At 37.5% G+C, this 24262-nt stretch overlaps 1 protein-coding gene across 6 annotated transcripts; it reads right to left on the reverse strand.

The window, feature by feature from the left end:
* Positions 1-78: 78 nt before the first annotated feature.
* On the reverse strand, positions 79-23792 carry si:cabz01007807.1 (uncharacterized). Of its 6 annotated transcripts, XM_053230980.1 has the most exons (37): positions 23358-23792; positions 22198-22336; positions 20314-20413; positions 20157-20216; positions 18985-19053; positions 18198-18260; positions 18050-18094; positions 17662-17718; positions 16823-17566; positions 16630-16692; positions 15776-15913; positions 15458-15508; positions 15311-15370; positions 11725-11760; positions 11493-11555; positions 11363-11398; positions 11232-11273; positions 9165-9224; positions 8986-9060; positions 8851-8901; positions 8674-8730; positions 8084-8140; positions 7936-7983; positions 7726-7785; positions 6188-6244; positions 5975-6057; positions 5842-5899; positions 5652-5750; positions 5498-5551; positions 5309-5389; positions 5151-5204; positions 4492-4575; positions 3810-3902; positions 2304-2343; positions 2141-2195; positions 1411-1744; positions 79-710 (listed from the first exon to the last, which is right to left on the reverse strand). In XM_053230980.1, the coding sequence occupies exons 3-37, from the start codon at positions 20314-20316 to the stop codon at positions 297-299; spliced, it is 3444 nt and encodes a 1147-aa protein (XP_053086955.1). In that variant the 5' UTR covers positions 20317-20413; positions 22198-22336; positions 23358-23792; the 3' UTR covers positions 79-296. The 6 variants fall into 6 exon arrangements, with proteins under 6 accessions (XP_053086955.1, XP_053086956.1, XP_053086957.1 ...); XM_053230981.1 differs by having other exon boundaries at positions 22198-23792; XM_053230982.1 differs by lacking the exons at positions 22198-22336; positions 23358-23792 and having other exon boundaries at positions 18985-19050; positions 20314-21714.
* Between the last annotated feature and the right edge of the window lie 470 nt (positions 23793-24262).

The following is a 24262-nucleotide window of genomic DNA, read 5'->3' on the forward strand; positions in this document are numbered from 1 at the left end:
ATATTACGTCCAAACTGTATCAAGCACTCCACAGCAAAAATAAAATAAAATTAAAAAAAAGACACTTAATATCCCTACTTTTACATTCATACTTTATATGCGTATTGGACATGTGATCTTTCTTGACCTTGTCAGAGGACAAGGAAGTCACAAGTCTCTTCTTCATTTAATACACTAGGATACAATAGTAGAAGGAACTGAGTCACACTTTTCCATCATGTGTAGCATGTGACCAGTTCTAGATAAAACTTAGAAAACAATCAAATTTTAAATTCTTTATTTATCTATTTCCTGTTCTAAACATGTCCAGTAGCTTCCATGAGATGCTCACGTATGGAATTGAGTGCTACTAAGCCTTCATGCAGCAGCTTAGCTAACATATTCACTTGCATTGTCACCTCCTTCTTGCAGCCCTTCTTCAGCTCCTTCGAATCCTTGCAAAAGTAATTATCCATGCCTTTGCACACACTGTTCAGAGCCATCGTGGAATTCTCCACAATGTCCTCGGCCTGCTCTATTGGATCTCCCACCAGGCTGATGGTCTGAAGAGCTCGCCGCACCTCCCAGTCACCGGCGTAGTAATTATTACGGCGAAGAAGAGGGTGGAAGCGCAGTCTGCGCACACCTTCAGCCACAAAGCTCAGGCAGCGCCGTAGTTCCGCCAGTCGGCTCTCGTAGTCCTGCACCACCACCTCGATCTTCTTACGGTCCTGGTTGTGGAGGCACAAAGTGAATGGTTTTATAGTAATGTGAAATAGTTGCTAGATTTGACCTTCTATGACCTGGTATAGTTTTTATTACAGAGGTCCAAAAGTCAAAATTAAATAGAAATGTGCTAACATTCTAACCCCTCAAAATCAGATGGATTGATACAAAAAAACCTGTATTTTTGTAGTACCTACTACATACTAAATACACAGCAACTACCCATGCATTTATAGTGTAACTTCTATATAAAGCAAGGGTACAGTTCCTGTGTGGTTCGTATGCAGATACTCCCACAATCAGAAAGAAAATCTTATTTGAAAACCAGCACTTCTTACTGTTGTCCTGTTACAACGGTCAAGATTACAGGAGCCAAGACTATAAATAACGAAGTAGATAAAGTGTATATTTACAGAAGATATGCTATTATAATTCCTCTGTAACAGGAACCTCAGTAGTGAGAGTAAAGTTGTCTGGATAGTTTATGTGTAATTAAATAGGTAGGACTTGACATGATATTATTGTTAAATGAAAAATCAGAAGACTTGTAGACAGGTGGAAAAGTCATCTCATTTGACTAATGAAAACATAAGTCTCAAGTGCACTATATGATCTTAGAAAATAACAAAGAACAACACAGTAAAATTGTTCAAATCTTTATCTAATATTTTGGGCAAAGAAAGTAAACAAAAGTATAAAACCTACGTTCATGTCGTGGACATTGTCTGATATGGTGGCCGAAGCTGTTGTGATACCACCCGCAGTTGCTACTCCCAGCCCAACAGCAGACACAATCAGAGAAGCCCCAAGTGTGACAGGTGCCAGTGCCAGGCCAGCAATGGCTGCTACACCACCCACAGCTGTGGTTGTACCACCTGTGATGTTGGCGATCTTAGTGCGGCGGTGGAAGTTATCGAGATCGTCACCTATGGCGTAGAGGCAGAGCACGTCCTGGTACAGGACTTCGGCTTGCTCGATGAAAACTTTATAGAAAACTCTGAGACCATGGTGGACTTTGTCAGCGATCTCAGTGAAAGATCTGATCAAGAGAGAAGAAAGAAGTGGTTGAAGTGTTAATTTTTTTGTGCACTGTATCATCATGGTCTGTTCATTAGTTAATAATAGGTTTCCCATAGCCCCTACTGTTTGGCTTTTATAGCTTTTAAAACACCCAGTATGTATTATTCTAATTTCAGTTATTAGTGATGTATCCATCATTCACAGACACAGACACATAAAACACCATTAGATGCTTAGGGTCCTCCTAGTGGCAGTTGGGTGTATGCGCAATGACTTAAAAGATGTGTTCATACTCATAAATTCAAGTACAAGTTTCATGCTGGAAAACTTTGGTTTTAATTTTTAATAAAATTGTAAAAATAGTATTTTTTTAATATAACATAAGGGTTAAATGAATGTCAAGTGAATCATTTACTTAGTCTCATCCTCCATTACACTGATTTCCTCATCTGATGGCAGTTCGTCCCATACTGAAAAAAATTAATAGATTGTGTGAATATCTGTGCTGATTAAGACTTAAGTGTTTAAAAGGTGAAAGATTAAGATTTGGGAATTTTGGAATACTAATGAATGCTTACATTCTACTGTGTCCCACCACTCCATCAGACTGTCAGTGTCCTGCAATACAAACCCCAAAGAAGGGTTAGTATGGATACAAACAAATGCCCCCAGGACTCCTCCTGTATATATGTGTGTGTGTGTGTGTGTGTGTGTGTGTGTGGCAGAAGTGCAGTTCATAAAATCATGAAGATATCAGTTCAGTTAATGTTCACATTGAACATCAGAATAGGGAAAAATGTGATCTCAGTGACTTTGATGGTGGTTGGTGCCAGATGGGCTGGTTTGAGTATTTCGGAAACTTCTGATCTCCTGGGATTGTTGTATACAGCAGTCTGTAGAGTTTAAACAGTGCAAGAAACAAAAAGAAATTCTGTGCCAATTCTGCGGCCAGAAAGGGCTTGGTGATGAGAAAGGTCAGAGGAGAATCTCCAGGCTGGTTCAAGCTGACAGGAAGTCCATGTTAACTAAAATAACCACTCTTTACAACCTTGGTGAGCAGAAAAGCATCTCAGAACACACAACATGTGAAACAACAGCAGAAGGATATATCACATTCCAGCAAGGTAACCTCTTAAAATAACCAGGACCCATACACAGGTCTAGGTACACACTGGAGATCGCCCCCTTGTGGTGGAGTACCTTAAGGCTTACAAGCCAATGTGCAATGCTGAGCTGAAATGGGTGTCTCTAAAAACTGCCATTTTGCTAGTGATCACAAAACATTGGGGGAACTGTTTGCTTTGCAAATAAGCTTGCCTTGCATGCATCGTTGGCTGGATGACCAACTGATTTCCCTTGCAGCGTTCTATTAAGGTGAACGGCTGAGCATTCTTTGTCATGCCCAGCTCACACCCTACGTTACTATTTAGACAGTGAACGGCGGCCATACTGTCTTCACACCATCTGTTGAACAGTCACAGAGGGAAGACACAAGGGGGCCCATTGGGAGGTGGATGTCATCACCATGGCCTATAGATGGGATTGATGCTCAGCCCATCCTGCAACATGTGCAGATCCAGGAAGTCCTGCTACTTGGGGGTCACCATGCACCTTCTCCAAAGTCTACAAGGTTGGTGTGGCAGACAACACCAAACAACTTTCCAGTAAGTCCAAAGGTGAGTCATCCAGCATACGTCATCCAAGTGATTCTACCATTTTTGACGGCTAGGACAGGTGAACTAGATCGCTAGTTACGTATGTAACTGTGCTTCTGTGAACTTCAGGTTAACCTCCAGGGTTAATTTGTTACAAGTGCTGACCTGATGAGAATCTGGCTTCAGGGAAGGATGTCTGTATGATAGTGGTATTTATTGAAAACACTGCCTTACTGTGACTTTATTGGAAGGTCTCAGCACACAAGGTACTGCTCCAGATGATTCTATCTGCCCCGGGGTGTTAACAGGGGTTCACAGAACCGGAGTTATGTAACTGGTGTTTCTTTCCAGTGAAATACTGTGATATTGGGTGCTAACTTGTTTTCTGTGTGTGGTGACCAGAATGTCTAGATTGGCTGGAAGACTCACCCCGTCCTCTTCCTCCTTCACTCCTTCCAGTTCCTCATCTTCGTCCGGTGCTCTTGTTCGCCTCACATCCATCTGGGAGGACATCCACTCAGCCTAAAGAGACAGATAGAGAATCACATCTGTGTACATATTCATGAAAATCACGAACGGATGCCTACATATTGAAAAAACACTTTTTCCTGGGTGAAAGTGAGAAAGGAGATCGCTGATAAAGGCAGATTTTTAAATAAATGATAATAGCACTTATTTGATTCTATCATCTTTTTACTTCTCTTCAGAATCTAAATCTAATGATTTCTTTTGATAGACTCTTTATGGAAGCACTGTCACATAACAAAAAGCACTCACACACAGTCAGAAATCACTTTAGGAAGTGACCCCTTTAATTTTACAAGGTGAAACATTTTAAGCTCGTCAAGCTGGTTTAAGTGCATAATGGAGAGCCAAAAGGCATAACACACTTGGCCAACACAGCTTCGTATGTCTCCAGATAAACAAACAGGTAGAAACTGAGAGCAGCAATAACAACAGGCCCTGTAATCAAGCTCTGCTGCCTCGACGTTTCGCAATACTGACTGTCAACAAGGAAGCACATTTCTCATCATTAGGTTGTTGTTCAAGAATGAAATCAAGAATGTACTTTAACTGATATGTATTTAAAGTAAAGGTTGGGTGTGGATACCTTAGCTGCTTCTGAAAGGTAATAATCACCAGAAGTAGCACCTGGTGGTTCAATGTCTTCAGGAAAGTACACTTGGTCCTTGGCCTTGAGGATCAAAAGATGAAAAGTGTATTAAAAATTAATAATAAGCACTGATTGTCATTTCTGTATCATGCAAAACACACTACATGTACATTGCAATGTTTGGGAACTGTGCAATGCATCTTGTATTTTTGGATTTTCTTCTTGCTTATTTATCACTTATCCTTATTTTGGTGTTGAGAAACCAGAAACACTGGTTTCAAAATGATCTGCACCCCCAGTAAAAGCCTCCCTTAGAGCCTCTTATTGTAATGTCTAACATTAAAAGAAAAGTAAGCAGATTTCTATTGTTTAGAAAATGGGTGTGATGTTTATAATAGACCATTTTTATAATTTTCCATAAAATTTTGAAGGTGACTATGACGTTGGCTAGGCAGATGGCATTTTAGGTTATGTTTGTGCACAACAAAGCTAGCAAGCAATAAAAATCCCTTACAAAAGCACCTAGAAATGATGACAGCAAACAATCTTGGAAGGCATGATAAATGGCTTGGCAGTTATTAAAGTGTAATCTGAAAGTGTACCATGAGTACATGCTTAGCATATATACAAATGGTACTAGTACGTAATACCCTTACCTTTGATTCGCTGCTTGGCAGATATGCTTTTTTCAGCTTCTCTGTTTTTGAGTCCTAAACATACACAAAAAAACCCCACACCCATTACTTGCTTAGATGACTAAGAGATAGCAAAAAACAAGTTAACATAGGGAATGAAACCAGAGATGAACAGATACCATAGTATGCTTCTCCATCCAGTCATCTGCATTGTCTCTTGCTTTAAAAAGATCCTCTCCTTTCTCTGCATTATTTAGGCCCTAAATATCACAAAAATACTCTATGTGAAGAATCATGCAATGTATTCAGCATAGCATCCATCTACAAATAGAATAAACAAAATAAAATAGAATAAAATACAGTATAACCTTTGAGTCTGTCTGAATTATTGGTGAAACCCTTTGTATAGGAGACTTCCTCATCTATGAGAAATGAAATATCACATAAAGTTTACATACATCATCAGAAAAACCTCATTAACTAATTCAAACCCCAGATTTTAATTAAATTAAGTTTAAATACCTGACTATAATCTTCAGATACATTGATTTCCAATCCTTTAATATCACTGGCTTTAAACAAATCAGCACCTTTCTCTGGGATATCATCCTCCGGGGTATTCTGAAGACAATTTTGAAAACAAAATTTGAAACCTGTCTATGTATGTCATGAACAAACAAAAGCAGGGTTATATTACAGAACAAAGGTTTACCTTCGATCCTTTCCGAGACAAGTAAGGAACGATGAATTTCATAGATCTCTTCTGTAAAACCAAAAAAAAAAAAAAAAAAAAATCACAGTGCATTCATAGACAGGGATGAGAGAAGGACAAGCATTAGGGACTTACTGGTCGACAGTCTTGTAATTCTTGTATTTTTCCACTGCTGTCTGAAGATTTTGGAGAGAATGTCTCATGCTGGTACTCTGCCTAAACATTAAAACATACAAAAAAATGCATAACTTAATGCTAAAGTTTTTTTGGCTAAATTCTCATGATGCACAATTTGAATCAAAGTGTGCTTAAGCATAATCAGCTCCTAATGCACTACAGTACATACGAGTAAGTCTGCAGAGAAACGACGATTTTCACTCTCAGCTTTTACAGACACGTTCTCCTACAAAGACAGATATATGTAAAAATCATGTTTGATCATCAACACTGAAATATAACCACTTACAAAACTTTAAAAACTTTAAATATATGTGTGGAGGTATGGGAAACCTTGTCTAATGTTGCTATGATTTCTGTCAGAAAAAAATCATGTTTTTCTGCCTACAATTCTATTTTAAGAAGTGATAAATATATTTCACCAAAATACCATGAAAATGCAATGATCCTGTTTGATAAGGAGCCAGTTTAATAAACGCAGAGGTAAAAACAATCAGTCTGCCTAAGAATATCTAAAACTTTGCTAGCTAAGTGTCAAAGTCAGGCTTTGATCATGTTGCTGGATAGCAATGTACCATTGAGAAACAGACATAAACCTAATCAATTCAATTTGTAATCATAACATAGCTGAGAGAGAAGATTCCGATTTATTATGACAGTTCCAAATGCTTATTCATGGATGGTTAACATAACACACATCCATCATCATTATGATTACGCCATATTTAACTACACTATATGTCAAATGAACACACCCCTTTGTATTATCAAGGTTTAATGGTGACACACTGGATTTACTGACGAATCAATTTAACTGTATAGCTCACACGTCAATTTCCTTTGCTGAAATTTATTATCGGCTACACAAATGTAAACTAGCATGTTTGTGATGCTCCTGTGCCGTAGTCTTGAGATGCAGTTTTCTCCCTTTTCACTTTTGAGGATAGACAGATTTTAAAATGCTAAAACCTTTAATTTATATACTGTATGTGCAAAATAATAACATGCAACATATTTCAGTTTAGGAAAACTTGTAGTAACTATATATTTTAGACGAGGTGACAATGATAAGGGTTTTCCCAGGCCAACACACATTTAAAAAAGATATCCTCCTATATAAGGTGTAGACAGACCAAAAACAGAAGTCTATAAAATACACTATATGTGGATACCTGACTATCACACTCATGTGTGGGTTTTCCCCAAACTGTTGCCATGAAGTTGGAAGCACACAGTTGTTTAGAATGTCTTTGTATGCTGTAGCATTATGATTTCTCTTTACTGGAACTAACAGGCCTAGCCCAACATATTCCAGCACAAAGCAAGGTCATGTTTTGGCGATGTTGGTGTGAAAGAATATGAGTGGCCTGTGAAAGAATATGTGACCTCAACCCAACTGAATATCTTTGGGATACCTTTGACACCGACTGCACACCAGGCCATCATTTCCAGCATCAGTGCACAACCTCACTAAGACTCTTGTGGCTGAATGGGCAAATCCCCACAGCCAGGCTCCAAAATGTAGTGGAAAGCCTTCCCAGAAGAGTGGAGGCTGTTAGAGCAACAAAATGGGGACCAACTCCATATTAATGCCTATGGTTTTGGAAAGGGCTGTTTGACATGCACATGTGGTTGTCATGGTCAGGTGTCCACATACTTTGGGCCATGTAGTGTATAAATATACCCAGATGTTCCATTGTAAAATACCTTTGATTCTTCCAAAAACGAAAGGCCATTCATCTTCTTCAGATCATCTTCAATAGTATCCTATAAACAGTATATCAATTCATTTACATTCATAACAACATGCAGTATGATGATACTGACTAAACCTGAGAATCCTATTAAATCAACAATTTATTTCATTTTCACAATATGGGAAAATGAACATATTTACAACATAACGACATAATTTACCTTGGCTAGATGGTGAGACAGAAGGGGTTTGAATTTCAGTGGTTCCTTCTGTCAAAGAGGAATTTTCCATTATAATAGCAGTACATACAATATAACACAAGCTAAAAATAGGTCAGATAGATACCGGTCTGCCGTCTTTTATCACTACCTCTTTATGTTCACTGTTCCTCAGCTTGTCTTCGTATGACTCCTGAATCAGTTCACTCTGTGGAAAGTTCCATTAAAACAACAAACAGACATAACTTGAATTGCCTGAAAATTGGGATGCTACACAAATAACCTAACTACCATAAACAGGCTAGTCTTCATTCATCTTCAGTGACCATTTTATCCTGATCAGGGTCACAGTTGATCCAGTCCATCACAGGGCACCATTCACACATTCATCTACATCCAGGGGCATTTTAGCAGAACCAGTGTCTATCTGCATGTTTTTGGATGGTAGGAGGAAACCAGAGAACCCAGAGAAAACCCATGAGAACATGCGGAGAATGTATGAAACTCTGCACAGACAGTAACCCAAGCTCGGGATCAGACTCAGGACCCTGGAGCTCTGAGGAGGCAATGCTACCCACTGTACTAATGACTATGACATTTCTAACGCTGCATTTTTCATAGCAGTCTGACATGCACAAATGACACACAGCAAGAATTACCCATCCTTTAACCTACTTTTTAACATTTCCATGTTTATGTTTGCAAGTTCATTATGTGCTATTGAAAGATCACAGTACAAACCTTGGAGGCTTGCAGAACCGGTGATCCATTTTCAAAAACTTCACCAAGAGATTTTTTCTGGACAAAGAAGAAAGAGAACTAAACAGAGGCTCTTGGCTGAAAAGCGAAACATTTGTGGATTCACATATTTAACTCTGTTCGTAAAACATATTTAAAACTTTACATTAATGAAATTACCTTGGATCCTCGATAATGCAAATGAGGAACTATGAATTTTGTCTTTTTAGTCTGTTGAGAATGAATACAATCATTATTAATTCCTGCATAATGAAAACCAAATACATAAGTATGAGAATAGGGAGTGAGTAAAACCTTCACTGAATTGCTCTTCATTCTTGCATTCTGATCTTCTTGTTCAGACAACAAAAGGTCATCTGTTGCATGGAACTACAATCAAAAATTCACACTTATTAACAAGAAAATGAAATACAGAATATAAATATATTTATTTTCTAAATATAGTATAAATTGTATCATTTATTAATCATCACCTTTGTTCCCCAAGGCAAAGTTTCACTGTAGGCACCGTTCAAGTTGTCAGGATATTTTTCCTAGTGAAGAAAATTGATCATATTGCAATATTGCACTGACAGACGATAGTAGGCAAATGAAAAACAAACCCAACAATCCAAACAAGGAACACAGAAAATTCTAATTAAAACCATCCCATAACTTCAAGAACAAAACAAAAATCCACCCTGAACGACTTGCATATTCATATTTATAATTAATATGTGATATTCAATTGTGCAAAAGATTTATTTTATGAAATTCTGAGTTTACTTTTTTAGTTTAAACTGACAAATTAGTTTATTATTGCTTTGGTTAATGGTTTCCTACATTACCCACAATACCACTTGACTACCTCCTGATAGTGGTGCAGTGGGATTTAGCCCTCACTTCATCGCTACTTAAAGAAAGTCATGCAGCAGCGCTTTAATTCTTCAGATTGTCCAGCTCTCTCACCTCCTCATCTTTACATTCTCCTCAAACAGATCAGCTTCCAAATTTTCAGCTTTCATGTGAGCACCACGGTCAATGCCACTGGGCTCGTCATCTCTTAGATTGCTAACTAGCCGAGCTGAGTCTCTGAGCGACTGTGTCATATAGATGCATTGCATTCTGAAACCTCGAGTGCAACGTTTGCTGTCTCTATTGTTTATGTGTTGGATTTCTTGTTAATATGACTTTGAACTGGAAATAGTTGGAAATTAGTGAGTGAGAAAAGAAGCTCTTAGGAGCTAACAGTGAAACCTGACCATTATCAATTATGACTGAGATCATTCTCTTATTAAACGCTGTTATTACTGCATTAGTAATGTCGTCCTGTGATGTCAGTGCGGCACACAACTGATAACTTCTCACAGGAATAACCAAAATACAGCATCAACCAACAAATTTGCACCAATCATTGAACATGTCACAAATAATACAATATAAAATGTGTTATAATTAATGTGTTTAATGGAATTTTCCATTAATACCAAATAATTTGGGGGCGAAATATCTAGCAATAATTTGACCCTTCCTTTAAATTAATTCATGAAAAACCCTAGCCAATATTGTGAAAGAATATCAATACAATCAGAACAAATGGTTTAATGTTAAGGTAAAATAGGTCATCAGTTGTGGTTATTGATTGAGTCAGTGTCAAAAAACATTAATTAATGCTAATAGTTGGCTATTCTTTAGGTAAGCACAACTGCCTTTTAAGGCTGAGCATAGCTGAGCTGCAACATACAGGTTTTATACTGCAACTGTTGATATACGTGACATAAATCCTACTCTATTATATATATATATACTGTGTATATATATATATACACAGTACTGTGCAAAAGTCTTAGGCACATGCAAAGAAATGCTAAGATGCCTACATTAAAAAAAATACTATAAAGAGCAGTAAACAGTAATAAATGAAACAAAGTCAATATTTGGTGTGACGATCCTTCGCTTAAAAAAAAATAGTAGTCTCAGGTACAATTTGTGCAGTTTTATAAGGAAATGAGCTGGAAGTGTTACTGAGCATCGTGGAAAGGAGCAGCCACAGTTCTTCTGAAGACTTTCACTGTCACACTTGCTTCTTATTTCTGCAGCGAAACCCAGCAGCCCTCATTATGTTTTTGTCTGAAAAGTGTCTCTTATGTAATATGCTGCTTTCTTTACTGACATACAAATATTTTTTCTGTAACATTTAATTTTGTGCTGGAAAACTAAGGTTTGGAAATCTTTGTACTGAATAAATAATGTAGAAGTCATAAAATAAAAATCTATAACAAAGTTTATACTAAAAAAAAAAATAGGCTGCCTAAGATTTTTGCACAGTACTGTATTTAAAGGTATTGAAAACAGATGCTTATGGTGACAGACATGGTTGCACGTAAAAAAGCATGCCCACCCAATTGTCATTCTCAACAGCATAATGTTAGTATAAGGCAATGTAAGTCTAATGTGCTTCAGATAAAATGGTTCAGGTATCGGGTTTGTTTAGGGGAAATATGAATAAATTGGCTTCACTAGTTTCACCTCCGCAAAACTAGACATATACAGCACATTACCTTTGACACTTGGTGAACCCTCGGGTCATCCCCTGATTTATCCTGAAATCCAAACACATTTTTAACATGCCTCCTTTTATCATAGCACTTTTAGGTACATTAAATATCTTTATGTTTGAATATTACTTTACCTTTGATCCTCTTTTAGAGACTCTCAACTTCATTTTCTAAAAAGAAAGGGAATTCCAATGAAATCAGTGACCCAGAAATATTATTAAATCATATATCATTATATAAAGATTAAAGGCTTGATAGACATACTGATTTGCCAGATTTCTTCCCGAGAGAGTCTGTATTTTGGGCTGCCTCAGATTCTAGAGCAATCTAACAAGAACATTTAAAACTAAACAAAGTGTTTTCAAGTGTACATTTTCATCAATCAAGATCCTAAAAATAAATCTTCAGTTCCACACTTTCTAAACTAGAAATAAGAACAGAATTATTATTCTGACACATATGAATATCAAGAATGTGATAATTGTTAATTACTTACCCTCAAAGACTCCCTCCTTAATTTTAATTTCCCAGCCTGATAAAATAAACACAAATACAAAGAGGAAATATTGTATGCTTCTGCATTATAACTCAGTGAATTGTTATACAGGGAAATGAAATATATTTAGTAGTCACAATGGACTTTATTCAGAGTTGAGTTGTAGTGAAGAGAATACCGACATTGTGCAAATCGGTATTCAGGCCTTACGTAAACACAGACGTAATTGCTGTTCAGACAGTTGTGTGGGCGTGCACACGGGTGGAGTTTGTCAAAAACAAACAGTGTCTGACAGTAGACATTGACATGTTTTGGGCTGGAAGTACACTCAAAAATATTTGGAATGGAATTCAAGGGCAATATTGAAAATATATCTATGACTTTATGAATTAATTAATTAACTAACTGCATGAAGTACTATAATAGAGACCACATTTTGTTTTTATTTAGCGCACATGGAAGCAATCAGAGGAGACAGCATCTTAATCAGATACTTGGGGTTATTCTGTTATAAGAAAATATTCCCTAATGATGTGGTGTGATGCAGCGTGACGCAAAGCGGAGTTACTGTTACCACCCTGAAGTTGAGTATTTTCTTATAGCATCACATCCCCAAGTGTTTTATTTCTATTATACTACAGCAATTTGTTAATGAACAACATATCATGCTTTTTATCTGTTTATAGCTACATTTAATGTTCTTGCGAGAAAAAGTGCAGAAATCCCGAAGACTCTCCCGTGGCAGAAAACGTACTGACTATTATAAAACGCTGATACTGGAGACTCCTTCCGTACATAAATAACTCCTTACAGAAAGCTTCACCATATCAGTGATTATATTAATATTATTTTTCTTTGGTAAGTTTTTCAATCAACACATTTTTTAATCTGTTTATTATTAATCTTAGATTATGTAGATCGTTGTTATAGAAACAGCCAGAACTATACTCAGAGCTGTGCAGTTATAGAAAATTAATCAACACTTTTTGAACAATCAGATTCAAGAATTCAACAGTGCTGAGGTATAAATTAAAGTTAAGAACTCCACCTAGAGTTATGTAAATTGAGTTGTAACTGATCATTAATCAAGGCCATGTTTTCTGTAGAGATGATCGCAAATTAATCAAAATATGGGCACAATTAATTAATTCTAAATAACAAATAGCATCATGAAAGCATGAAAAAGTACAGAATTTGATTTTGTGACCTGAATTTTGTATCTCACTTTCACATTAAGTCCATTCATTCATCTACAGTCCATCTCACACATGCAAACAAATTGCAAATTCATTCAGACCTATGGGCAATTTAGAGTAGTCAATCTACCTACTGGGATTTTTTTTTTTTTTTTTTGGTGGGAAGAAAATGTCACATTAACTTTGTTTTCTGACTGTTTTCATTTCTGCATTTTCATTCCTAGGTTTCATACTTGCGGTCCAAAAAAAAAGCCTACTTCTAGTTCACTGTGCAAAAAAAAATGCTAGATCACATTACAATTGACAGTAAAGGGGAGTCTTCTTTTTCAGTCTGCATTTTCTATCCCATGATTTTTTTAAAAGGAAAGTTCTTGTCTTTATAGCTGGTGGCTTCAACACAACTGAAAAACTCCTGTCCTGAGAGCTCTACACAAAAAAATCTGACAACCTTGCAGCCATGCACTGCACATGGGATTTTTAATTAGCTGAATGGAGCAACCAGAAATTCAACACAAGCACCTGCATAAGTGGAGACTGAATATAAATATTGCGTAAATATTGTTGTAACTTTGGAACTCTGAATGTGGTCTTTTTGTTACGTACTGAGTAGAAAACCTTCTGGCCTCCTGAACAGCATCAATTTGTTGAGGCCCAAATACATCAAAATGTTGTCATCAAAGTGAAAACTTTAAATTAATATTTGTTCGACAATTATTTGTGCAGTTCTTCCTACAAATCTCTATAAACTGTACTTGTAAAGGAACACAAATGATAGTTAATTAGCAATCCTTAAGTATGCTGCAGCATAATTAGGGGACTCATGTTTCAGAAAAATATTTCTCACATAATTACACCATGGCAAGCCACAAAATAACTGAACTCAAATTACGATTAAAGCATGGATTCTGCCAACTTCAGAATACATTTCCCATGTACATGTCCCATGAGAAATTAAGATTCAAACAAGGCTGTATTCTCAATCAATTTTCTGCTTAAGCTGGTCTTGTGCTCCTCTAGCTTGATTTTCCTGAATGTAAATGAAAGGAGTGGCAGCACTGGAATGTTTACCTTATGATTATTTGTTCAGAGATGTCCATCTGTACACTGCTATGGTACAACACTGTTATTTTAGCACTTGCTGTCATTTCATCTGACCTCATAGGCCTGAAGAGGGCAATGCAGGAACTACAATGGCTGGCACAAATAACCATATCAACGTTCCAGCTGTTATTAAAAGCTGACTTCCCCTTATGACTCAGGTGTCACCTACATCACATCAATGACCTCTTTCAGCACACAAGGAAAGTATAACTGTCATTTTTCAGTGGGGATGTGAAAGAAAGCAAAAGGTAGTTGTAGCAATTATGCTTTTTTTTTTTTTTGACTGACGCTCTCAGACCCCCAAATCTCACTAGAGCTATTCACGTATTGCAACAACCCTTAAGATGGCGACTGGAATTACCCTAGGAGAAAGGACAACAACAAAAATACTGAAACAGTGAAACACCACCCATGTCTCATTCATGCAATCATCCAATCAACCAATTGTGTGGCAAAGCAGCACATAAAATCAAAGCCCCACACAAAATGGTGACATCAAACACCAGAATGGGGAATACATGTGACTTTGACCATGACATGGTTCTTAGTGCTAGACGGGAAAAAAACATCTACTGAGAGGCAGTTCTATGGGCGGAAATCAGAGGAGAATGGCGAGAATGGCGAGAATGGTTCAATATTGGGGGCAGTCGTGGCCTAATGGATAGCGAGTCAGACTTGCAACCTGAAGGTGAACCTGAAGGTTGTGGGTTCGAGTCTCAGGTCCAGCAGGGATTGTAGGTGGGGTGAGTGAATGCTCCCCAGGCGCCACAGCAAAAAAGGCTGCCCACTGCTGTGTGTGTGTGTGTGTGTGTGTGTGTGTGTGTGTGTGTGTGTGTGTGTACTTGGATGGGAGAGAGATGGCAGAGCACAAATTCCCGAGTATGGGCCACCATACTTGGTCACTTCACTTCAATATGACAGGAAGGCTATGGTAGCTCAAATCACCACTCTTTACAACCGTGGTGTGCAGAAAAGCATCTCAGAACACACAATAAGCTGGACATTGAGGTGAATGGGCTACACCAGCAAAAGACCACATCAGCTTCAACTCATCTCAGCCATAAACAGGAATCTGAGGCTAGAGTGGGCACCGGAACTGAAACTGGACAGTTGGAAAAAGTCCAGGCGATGTTTTTATTAATGAAGGAAAACTAAATCTCTTTCTGCTGTAATTAAATTTTAAGGGTATGCGAACTTTTACAGTCAACCTTATGTAGTTATTCAGTCAATGATGTGTACCTAATAAAGTGGCAAGTAAGTGTATATAATGGATATAATGGATTACATACAGGTTTCCAGTCAGGGTTAAGCTCTGGGCTGCCCTCTGGCCAGTCCTCCACACACTTCTCCTGGAAAACATCACAAATGTACAGTGTTAGAACAAGTGTCCAACCACAAGGTTTCACATGCACACACACACACACAAAAGCACACACCTGGCCGATGAAAAGAACGTCCTCATAAACTTCATCTGCTAGCATGGTGTCCTGTCAACCCAAAACACAAAAAATTACTACACACTTGGTACACACCTCCATAGTCTCGTCTATGTAGCAGTGTAAAGTGAGTATGCAAGAGTATCACAGATTAATTTAAGTAACACGTCAGCAGTCTACTATTAGATGAAAGTAAACTGCTGAAGTATATTCACAATGGACTCTTTCAAGATGATTGCCTGTATATTACCACACCTCTAATCCAATAACAATAGTACAGAGAGAGAGAGAAAGAGAAAGTAATTGGACACAAATTACCTGGATATTAGTTGTAGTACGTGGAACAGCGGGTATGGATATGGGAGTTGCCCAGGTGGGTGCTAACAGAGTCTGAGCAGGTTTCTGATCAGCAGGTACAGATACAGCAGGTTTGGAAAAAATGTCATGGTTGATACTCTGAAGAATTGAGAAAAAGCACCAATCAATACTGCAGTCCTATGTAGGGATACATTTTCCGTTTTTTTTTTTTTTGTCGTTTATTTTTCAGACAGAGTATGAGAACGCATTTTGGTATTCGTCAATACTAATGCCTAATTGAGTAACCTACTTAGTATTAAGCAAACTGGAGAAATCACAGAACACTCTAAGTTTCTGTTGGTTACCTCCATTTGCTTCTAGTAATTGCCTACTCATGCTGAGTTTTACGTTTAAGATGGTATGGCATTTAAACAGACGCAAGGACGGCCTACTTGAGCATCATTAATTGCACCTTGGCACGCAAGCAAAGTTTCCCCTCTGAAAAAAGGAAGTGCACGTGTCTCAGTGTTCACAGAACTGAAGTGTTCTCACACACAACAGTTTCTCTGCATACTCACTTCACTGTTCCATGCTCGTGAATGCATTTGGGAGCTCAATATACAACACCTTAATATAATTAATATATATTATAATTAATATAATTACATAATAAAAGATCTCTGAGTGATCAGGTCGGCCATCCTCACACTCTGTCTGTTCAGAAGTGCAGTGCATACTCTAGGCTTACGTGATATAGTCTCATGTGGTATTGGATGTTGGTATCAGAGCATTTTTTTTACAAGTATGAGTAAAAGAGCATGGTAACAGGCTGATACATGATACCAGTATTGATGCATCCATAGTCCTATGCTTACCTGATTAAGATTCTTAGGAGGCTTACTGCATGGGGCTGGTTTGGGGGGTCGTCTTCTAAACATCTACAAAAAGTAAACAGCTTCTATTCATTTTTATATTCATTAACATTTCAAAAAATTCATTTAGATCTCTAAAGACAAAGGGAATTGTCTAAGAAAATGACAATTAATCAAATCATTAAGATGTTCCTACCAGCCCTCCATTTGTTGGTGCATTAAGAGGTGAAGGCAATGTGGAGGTCTCCTGGAGTATTCCATGATTCAGCTCTGTAGGCATGAACATTTTGTCAAAGGTGCCGTCCTGTGGCTTGATCTGTCCATTATTCACAGCTGAATTATCAGATAAGTGAGAATTATCATTCTGGACGGATGCTGGAGTCTGAAATAATTGGATATTTTGAAATACTCTGTTCTGTACATTAGACACAGGAGTTTGAAAGATATCATTCGACGGAGTTGCAGCAGGGTTTGTGAAAATGTCATCGTTGATTACTGGAGAAGATAAAAAACTAGATGAGTCTTCAAAAACATCCAGATGATTGGATGCTGTGGTAGAATGAATGGGTTGCTCATCATTCTTTTGATTGGCTAGTATGTATTCTAAGAGATAATCCCTCTCATTGGATGTTTTCTGATTGCCCATCATGCTCTGGGAGACACTGGTTTCCTCTTTGAAAGGTTGAAAAATGTTTGTTTTCTGATTGCTTAGTCCAGCTTGGGAAATTCTGGAAGAGTTTGAATCTTGGAATATGTCCCATTTTTGACTGGGGAATGTGGTTTGGTTTGTTTCCTGGCTTAGAGTAGGAGGTGGGAAAACAGCCCAGTCATTCTCAAGTGATGGTGTAGAAGATGTTGGAAGGTGAGACCACACATTACTTTGTCCAAGCCTTAACATTAAGTCTTTGTTGTTGTCTCTGGAAACAGTCGCACTGGAGTCCTACAAGACAATTGTATTTAGAACATGCATTCTTTTTTTTTTGTAGTTTTGAGCTTGTAGTGAAGGACAGAAGGACACAGGAGATCATATCTTACTTTGCCTTGAGTAAAAAACGGGTTTGTGGTTGTTGAGCTGAGCCCATTGACTGTGGTCTGAAAGTAAGCATGACAAAGGCATTTCAAGACTATGTAGTACACAGCACTTTCCAATCATGTCACACCCTATATCACACCCACAATCACTCACTGTCATGTATCTGGAATGAAGTTGGGGAATGAAGTTGGACTAAAAAGAGTAGTCATACCGTAGGGCAAAGGACAAAATGATTCAGGTTTTTTACAAGCCCATTCTTAAAAAAGTTCTAAAGAGTGTAAAACTGTTTTAACTGACAAAAATATGTCCCTTGCTCATTTGAAATCTCAAGTTATTTTTGTCGTACCCAACCATCTAGGAACTCTCTACAGACAGATGAAGCTATTTTACCTGAGCTGGATGTAGAAATGGGTTCAGTGATTTCAGACGTCCATTCTGTTAAAAAAAAAAAAAGACAAATAGAGCACTATTGGGTAATTTCTAAAATGGGTGATTAAAGCTCACACACAGAAATGAAATACCAAAAGTCCGACCTCACCTGTGTGATCTGACTACCTGAAGCTTGTGTACCATTAGAGGAACCATTCAGTAAGACATTCTCCTAATAAAACAGGAATCATAAAAACAGTTATGATCTGATGTTCTTTCAGGGTATTAGCAAGATTAAGTCTACTGTGGCCAACCCACTCTTCTCAAAAAAGCTATAGCAGTCTAGTCATGTCAAAAGAACCTACATGTTTTGACTGCAAACCACTAGCTAGCGAATTGTTTGCTTTGGATTTGGAGGACATAAGACTCTTAAGACAGGTTGAGAAAACGTATGAGTCAGTAACAAATGGAATTTTGTGTATTGTTGGCCTAAGAGTGAAATGTAACAGAATCTAACACCAAACCTTACATCTAAAACCAAACCTTATACCCTCTAGAACCATGGTTCTCAAAGCTGGGTGCAGAGACCCCCAGGGGTCCATGACCCATAAACAATTTTTTTTTTTTTTTAATTTTGTTACAGTCTTGGAAATCAAGCCCACCATTTAACCATCAAAGTTATAATGCCTATAAATAATTGCACCTGGAATCTAATGACAAGATTAATACAAATGTGTGGAATGTTCAGAAATTTAAAAACACTCTGGTTCTTATAAATATGCTAAACATTATTGTACACATGTAAATAATATGCCTATTTTTAATCATTCATTTTTTTATACAAATAAAACTGTGGGTCCATCAAAAATGTCGTAAACTGTGTTCCATTCTGTGTTGTTAAAAAGCGTGGGAAGCTCTACTCTAGCGTATATGTGTGCTTGTGCATGTGTGTTTACCTTGTTTTGGCTGTTAAAGGGTGTTAGAGGCACTCTCTTCAGGACATTATCTATCTCTTTAATGCTCTGCTGAGAAATATGACCAATTATAAGGCATTAGTGAGACACTGAGCCATGTCATCATATTGCCTATTGCGTATTATGCAAGCAAAAATTTCACATTCATATTAGCTAGGCCTAATACTGTCGTGTCATGTCTTCCTAATATGTGATTGCTTACAATCATGAAAAACGGTGCAAAAATTGTTACAAGCATGTTGTGTAGCAGCTGTAACAAGACGGCATTTGTAACACATTAATCATCCTCTTTGCAATCTGAATATTTGCTGAGCAAGTAAAATAACATCCTCTATGAATTTGGGAAGTACAAATGTAGCTCCTCTACAAAGATTTCACCAAAATGATGGGGTTTGTTTTCACTTTCTTACACCGTTTTATGCCTACTTTATCTTGAAACTGATTTATAGTTGTGATCATTGATCAGTCTACTAAAAAAAATACATTTTGTAGCATGCCAGGACACTAGGTAAAGGCTGTCAGAAAGAATGTTCAGAGGAACAGTTGTAACACACTGAACTCTCATCAAAAAGCCCTATGTTCAACCATTTATTCAAAAGATTGAAATACAGTAAAATATTATTTTAAATGGTCTGTAAATGAAAATGAAAATCAATTCTTGCCAGATCTAAAATGATGCTACATCTAAAACACATGGTGCAATATTTTTCTTTGAAAGATATAGCAATCATTTATAACCGACAGCCTCGTAATCAATTGCAAAAGGAATATAGAGTAGATCAGAAAAATATAAATACGAATGTCAAAAATAGTTCCATCAATTAAGTTATTATATAATATGCTGTTTAGAAATGTAATCATTGTAAAAAAAAATGCACATCTTGTGTTTACACACTAAATATGAAATTTTGACATTCTGTTTTGCTGGTATGCAGATAAATGTAGAACAGAAAAAAATTATATGTTTGGCATCTATCGTTTTGTGTTGCAATGAAAAAAAAGCCTTTTTTTTTACAATTGTAAAAATTTTGGCTCTTCACTGACAAATATCAAAAGTGGTGAAAGAAGTAAACATAAAATAAATGAAGAGAACACTACACTGAAGCCACTGAGTCACTGAATGAGATTAAAATTGTGTTGTTTTCTTCACTTACAGTTTGTTGCTCTGCTGAGACAACTTCATTTTGCCAGGCAATGTGATCATCTTGCGCCTCCTGAAACATTTAAGAAATATCATATGCCATGTTAAGTTAAGAAACAAGTTTACCTTGCTAAAGTCTTCAGTTATTTTAAATGATTGTATCGTCTCACCATGTATCGTCTGTGTGAAAGCGTTTAAAAACCAGCAGCTGTGTCGGAGCCACTAAACAGAACTCTGCAGCTGAGTCGTCCCTGAACACTTTTGCCAATTCTTAAAGAAAACAAGAGCAACACGTGAGATAAACTATGTGAACTCGTCTGGCCAGTTAGTCTCACTCGTAACATTTACATTCTGAGGCGTCAGCATCAGCATGGAGTGAATTACAGCAATTAAGGGACTAGTCCCCAATTCATGTGCACCAACAGTGTCTTGAAAAACACCTCAGAATGTCTTCATGGTCAAATTATAAGGAGCCCATGAGGTCTTAATTGTCCCACAACATCCCACAAGTCCAGGCCTCATCTTACACAATTTTTGGTCACGACATAATAATTCGTCCATGCTGAAATATCCAGTTTGGTCTGACCAGAGCCGCAGCTGCCAAAACAGGTCAAACTGGTAGACCATCTTTACCAGCTTTCCAACTTACTTACTAAACTGACCAATAAATATTTGTGTTTCTAACTGCCACACTGTTATTTTTGTTAGAAATTAACTTGTCTATGATGGACTAACCTTAAACGGTTTGCACAATCCTGCCTCATGCACCTTTCTTCACTGCACTGTACTGTCTTCATTACTGTAATCCATGTCTCCAGATTCATTTACACACATCATGCCATTTGCACTTTTTTTTTTTAATCCATACTGTGAAAAAAAAAAACAAAAAAAACGTGCAAATAGAATGATGTGTGTAAAATCACCTCAGTGATTCTTTCCAATTTACACCTATGTGACTTGCTGTTTTTCACTTCTGGTTAGATGGCTAACTCCATTTCACTGGCTTTGTACTTGTAGTCTGTTCAGTGATAACAAAATTGAATCTAATCTAATCTAATCCAATGTAGAATTTTAGCAGTTATTGCGACACAGTTTCTACCAGCACATATACCAGCTGGTGTATAATTACGGTCTTATTTTAATATTCATGTCACATAATTTAAAACGACTATAATTTTAAAAACATACAGTATCAGTTTTAACAACTATGAAGACACCAAGCTGTCACCCTCTAGTGGATATATTTTTGTTCTGCTGAACAATAGTACTGTAAAACACCATCAGCTAAAATGCCAATTTCTAATAAAACTTAAGACTATGTAGAATCTAGGATCAGGTTTGTTGACATGTGGATGATTTTAAAGTGCACACAAGACTAACAAAAAATAGAAGCAACGTTTATGTGAACTGATTGACTAAAGTGGGTGTGTGTGTGTTTTTTAATCTCCATTTGTATATGCATTACTTTAAACTGATTCCATTTTATCAGTATAGATGCATTATAGATGGGTTTGTTTTCAATATTTATTGTTTTGTGTTGGCTTTAAGGCCTAAGGTTATTGCATTATGAAATGTTTTGAAAGATTCAATTCAATGTTATTTGTATAGCCCTTTTAACAATGGACACTGTCACAAAGCAGCTTTACAGAAATATATAAACTCAGGATATGAGTAAGCCAGAGGCTACGGTGGCAATGAAATACTCCCTGAGACGATATGAGGAAGAAACTTTGAGAGGAACCAGACTCAAAAGGGAACCCATCCTCATCTGGGTGCCAGTGGATAGTGCAATTACACATAATTCCCTTCTATAACTGTGTACTACATGGTCAAAAGTGTAATTGTGTAACCAGGAAAATTCATTACAGTTTTCACGTGAAGTCTATTTTGTTGAAGTTATCAAACTGTTCACTGATTGAGTCTTGAGTGCAAAACTGTTCGTGGCAAACTGCAGTCCTAAAGCTATCATAGCAATTTGCAGTCCGAAGCCACTGTAGCAAAACTGTTCATATCAATTGCAGTCCAAAGCCATGTTCATGGTTTCTAAATGGTACCATGGACAGAATCTCATAGAACTTTAGGTTGTTCATATGGAGCCATCCACAGCAGCTGCGAGTGGTTTCCAACCACAAGTCGGGCATCAGGATGGATCAGGCAGGTCCAGAGAGCAGAAGGGGTCAGGATCAATGGCATCTCAGGAGTAGCATTTGTAGAGAGAGAGAGAGAGAGGGAGAGAGAGAGAGAGAGAGGGATTTACATTGTGTGCAGAGTGTGAGCAGGGACTTCGGCTAGACTAACTATGACAGCAACTAAAACTGAGAGGCAGAAGAAAACAGAAGATAACGCCCTGGGACATAAAGAGGCTAGCCACTCCACCATCAAAGATTAATGTTGCAGTAAAGTTTTCTTGGTTCACCATCTTTGTGTTTTTCAGTCAGGTGTATGATTTGTGTGTATAGTTAGTTAAGTAATTATGTTGGGTTCTGTTAGTTCAGTCATTATGAAGGCTGATGTAAGTGCATTTGTTCCATAGAGTGTTAATTCTAGTTGGAACCATTAAAGTTGCTAGTGTCCTTTCAGTAGAAATGATAATGTTTAGATGATATATACTTTTTAGAGTTGTAAGGAATTTAGCTCACTTAGATGTCGACTTAGATGTTGATCCTCCATTTATTATGGGAGTAAAGGTCATTAATGCAACTGCAATATTGATTATCTTGGGGAAATATTATCAGAATTAATTTACGGCATTAATTGCTCATTTCGTCCACCAAAATGTTTAGTGAGGCATCTACCAACTCTGGTAAGTTATCACTACCGTGGCCACCGGGAATAATACTTCCTCAGATGATGACCTTTCTAGAGCAGGGTACTAAGATCAGGCACCTTAGGAACTTAGATGGTGAGCAAGAAAACACAGCACAACATCACCCTGAACACTGACAAGACTTTATTACACTAAGCTACTACACACATAGACTAAGACTACTACATACAACTAACACACACACAGACATACCCACTCATACACGTAGGAATATGGCATGAGAAGAACCAGTGATAACAATCAGACAACAATTCTTAGACAAAAGTATGAGAAGTCACTAGACCCTGACCTGAGTGAACCATCAATATGTCGGCATTAACTTGTGAATAGGTTAGAGAATTCTAAGTGTTATTGCACCAGATTAATGAAGTTGGGAGGTATCAATACTTGCTTTGCTTGGGTGGTGAATGGAAGTAGTCGTTGGTGGTCAGCAGGTTCTAGTCGGACCAGAGTTGGAGGATCTTGGGGAAGTTGCTGATCGTCGCCAGAGAGGGAGGATGGAGTCTGGACGGCTGGGTGAAGGGTCGAGTTAGGCGATGTTCAGCAAGGAAAGCCTTGGGGTCTTCTGGTGCAAGGTCTCTTCCAGTTCCAGCTCTGTTCCGGTTCCAGCTCCACTGAGGGGTAATTTATACCCTTTTATTGGGGTGTTCCTGCATTCTGATGACCATTAACATCCCTTAATGTTTAACAATCGGTCATTTAACCTAGACGGCCTGGAGCCATCTTAGGTTTGTTTGTTGTAAAGGAATGTCTTTTGTTTGTCCTGTGTGTGGTTGGAGAGACAGTCAATTTCTTCAGTTTGATGATCTCTGAGTTCCTACAGAGTGTTGAGATTTATGTAGTTCATTTAACTCAAGTTTGAGTCAAAATTACTGATTAAAAAAAAGGAAAACTGCTAGTTAAATTCAATTAAATGTTTTATTAGAATAATCCTTGGGGCCATGTAAACCTTATGCAATATGCTTAGTTAAATTTACTAAAGATTTTATGTGTAGAAATTGTTCCACCACAATTTTCTTGAGTAAATTTGACTCCAGTAATTATTTTCAGTGTGCTATGTTCACCTGAGATACATCAAAGTGTCTGGATTTACTGGCTAAAAGCCAGTTAAACAATTCTTTTGTGGTTTCTCAGAAAGATAAATGCAGCAGCTTGTATCTGAAACTTTTGTCAGACAGACTGATGCTGATTGCTGATAAACTTTTTATGCTGATAAACCTTTAGTAGCATTTCTGAAACAAAAGAAATTGCAAGGTTGTACCCTCGTCATGGTAGCGTAAGCATTATAGTCG

This window comes from Pangasianodon hypophthalmus, chromosome 28 (genome assembly GCF_027358585.1).
Source record: "Pangasianodon hypophthalmus isolate fPanHyp1 chromosome 28, fPanHyp1.pri, whole genome shotgun sequence".
Taxonomy (NCBI): Eukaryota; Metazoa; Chordata; class Actinopteri; order Siluriformes; family Pangasiidae; genus Pangasianodon; species Pangasianodon hypophthalmus.

What these genes read in the sequence shown, in the direction of transcription:
- si:cabz01007807.1 (XM_053230980.1), bottom strand. An exon ending in TCTCTAAAAGAGGATCAAAG is followed by an intron (nt 11,274 to 11,362) that starts GTAAAGTAATAT and finishes TTTGGATTTCAG; the next exon opens with GATAAATCAGGGGATGACCC. An exon ending in TGCATTATCGAGGATCCAAG is followed by an intron (nt 8,731 to 8,850) that starts GTAATTTCATTA and finishes TTCTTTGTCCAG; the next exon opens with AAAAAATCTCTTGGTGAAGT.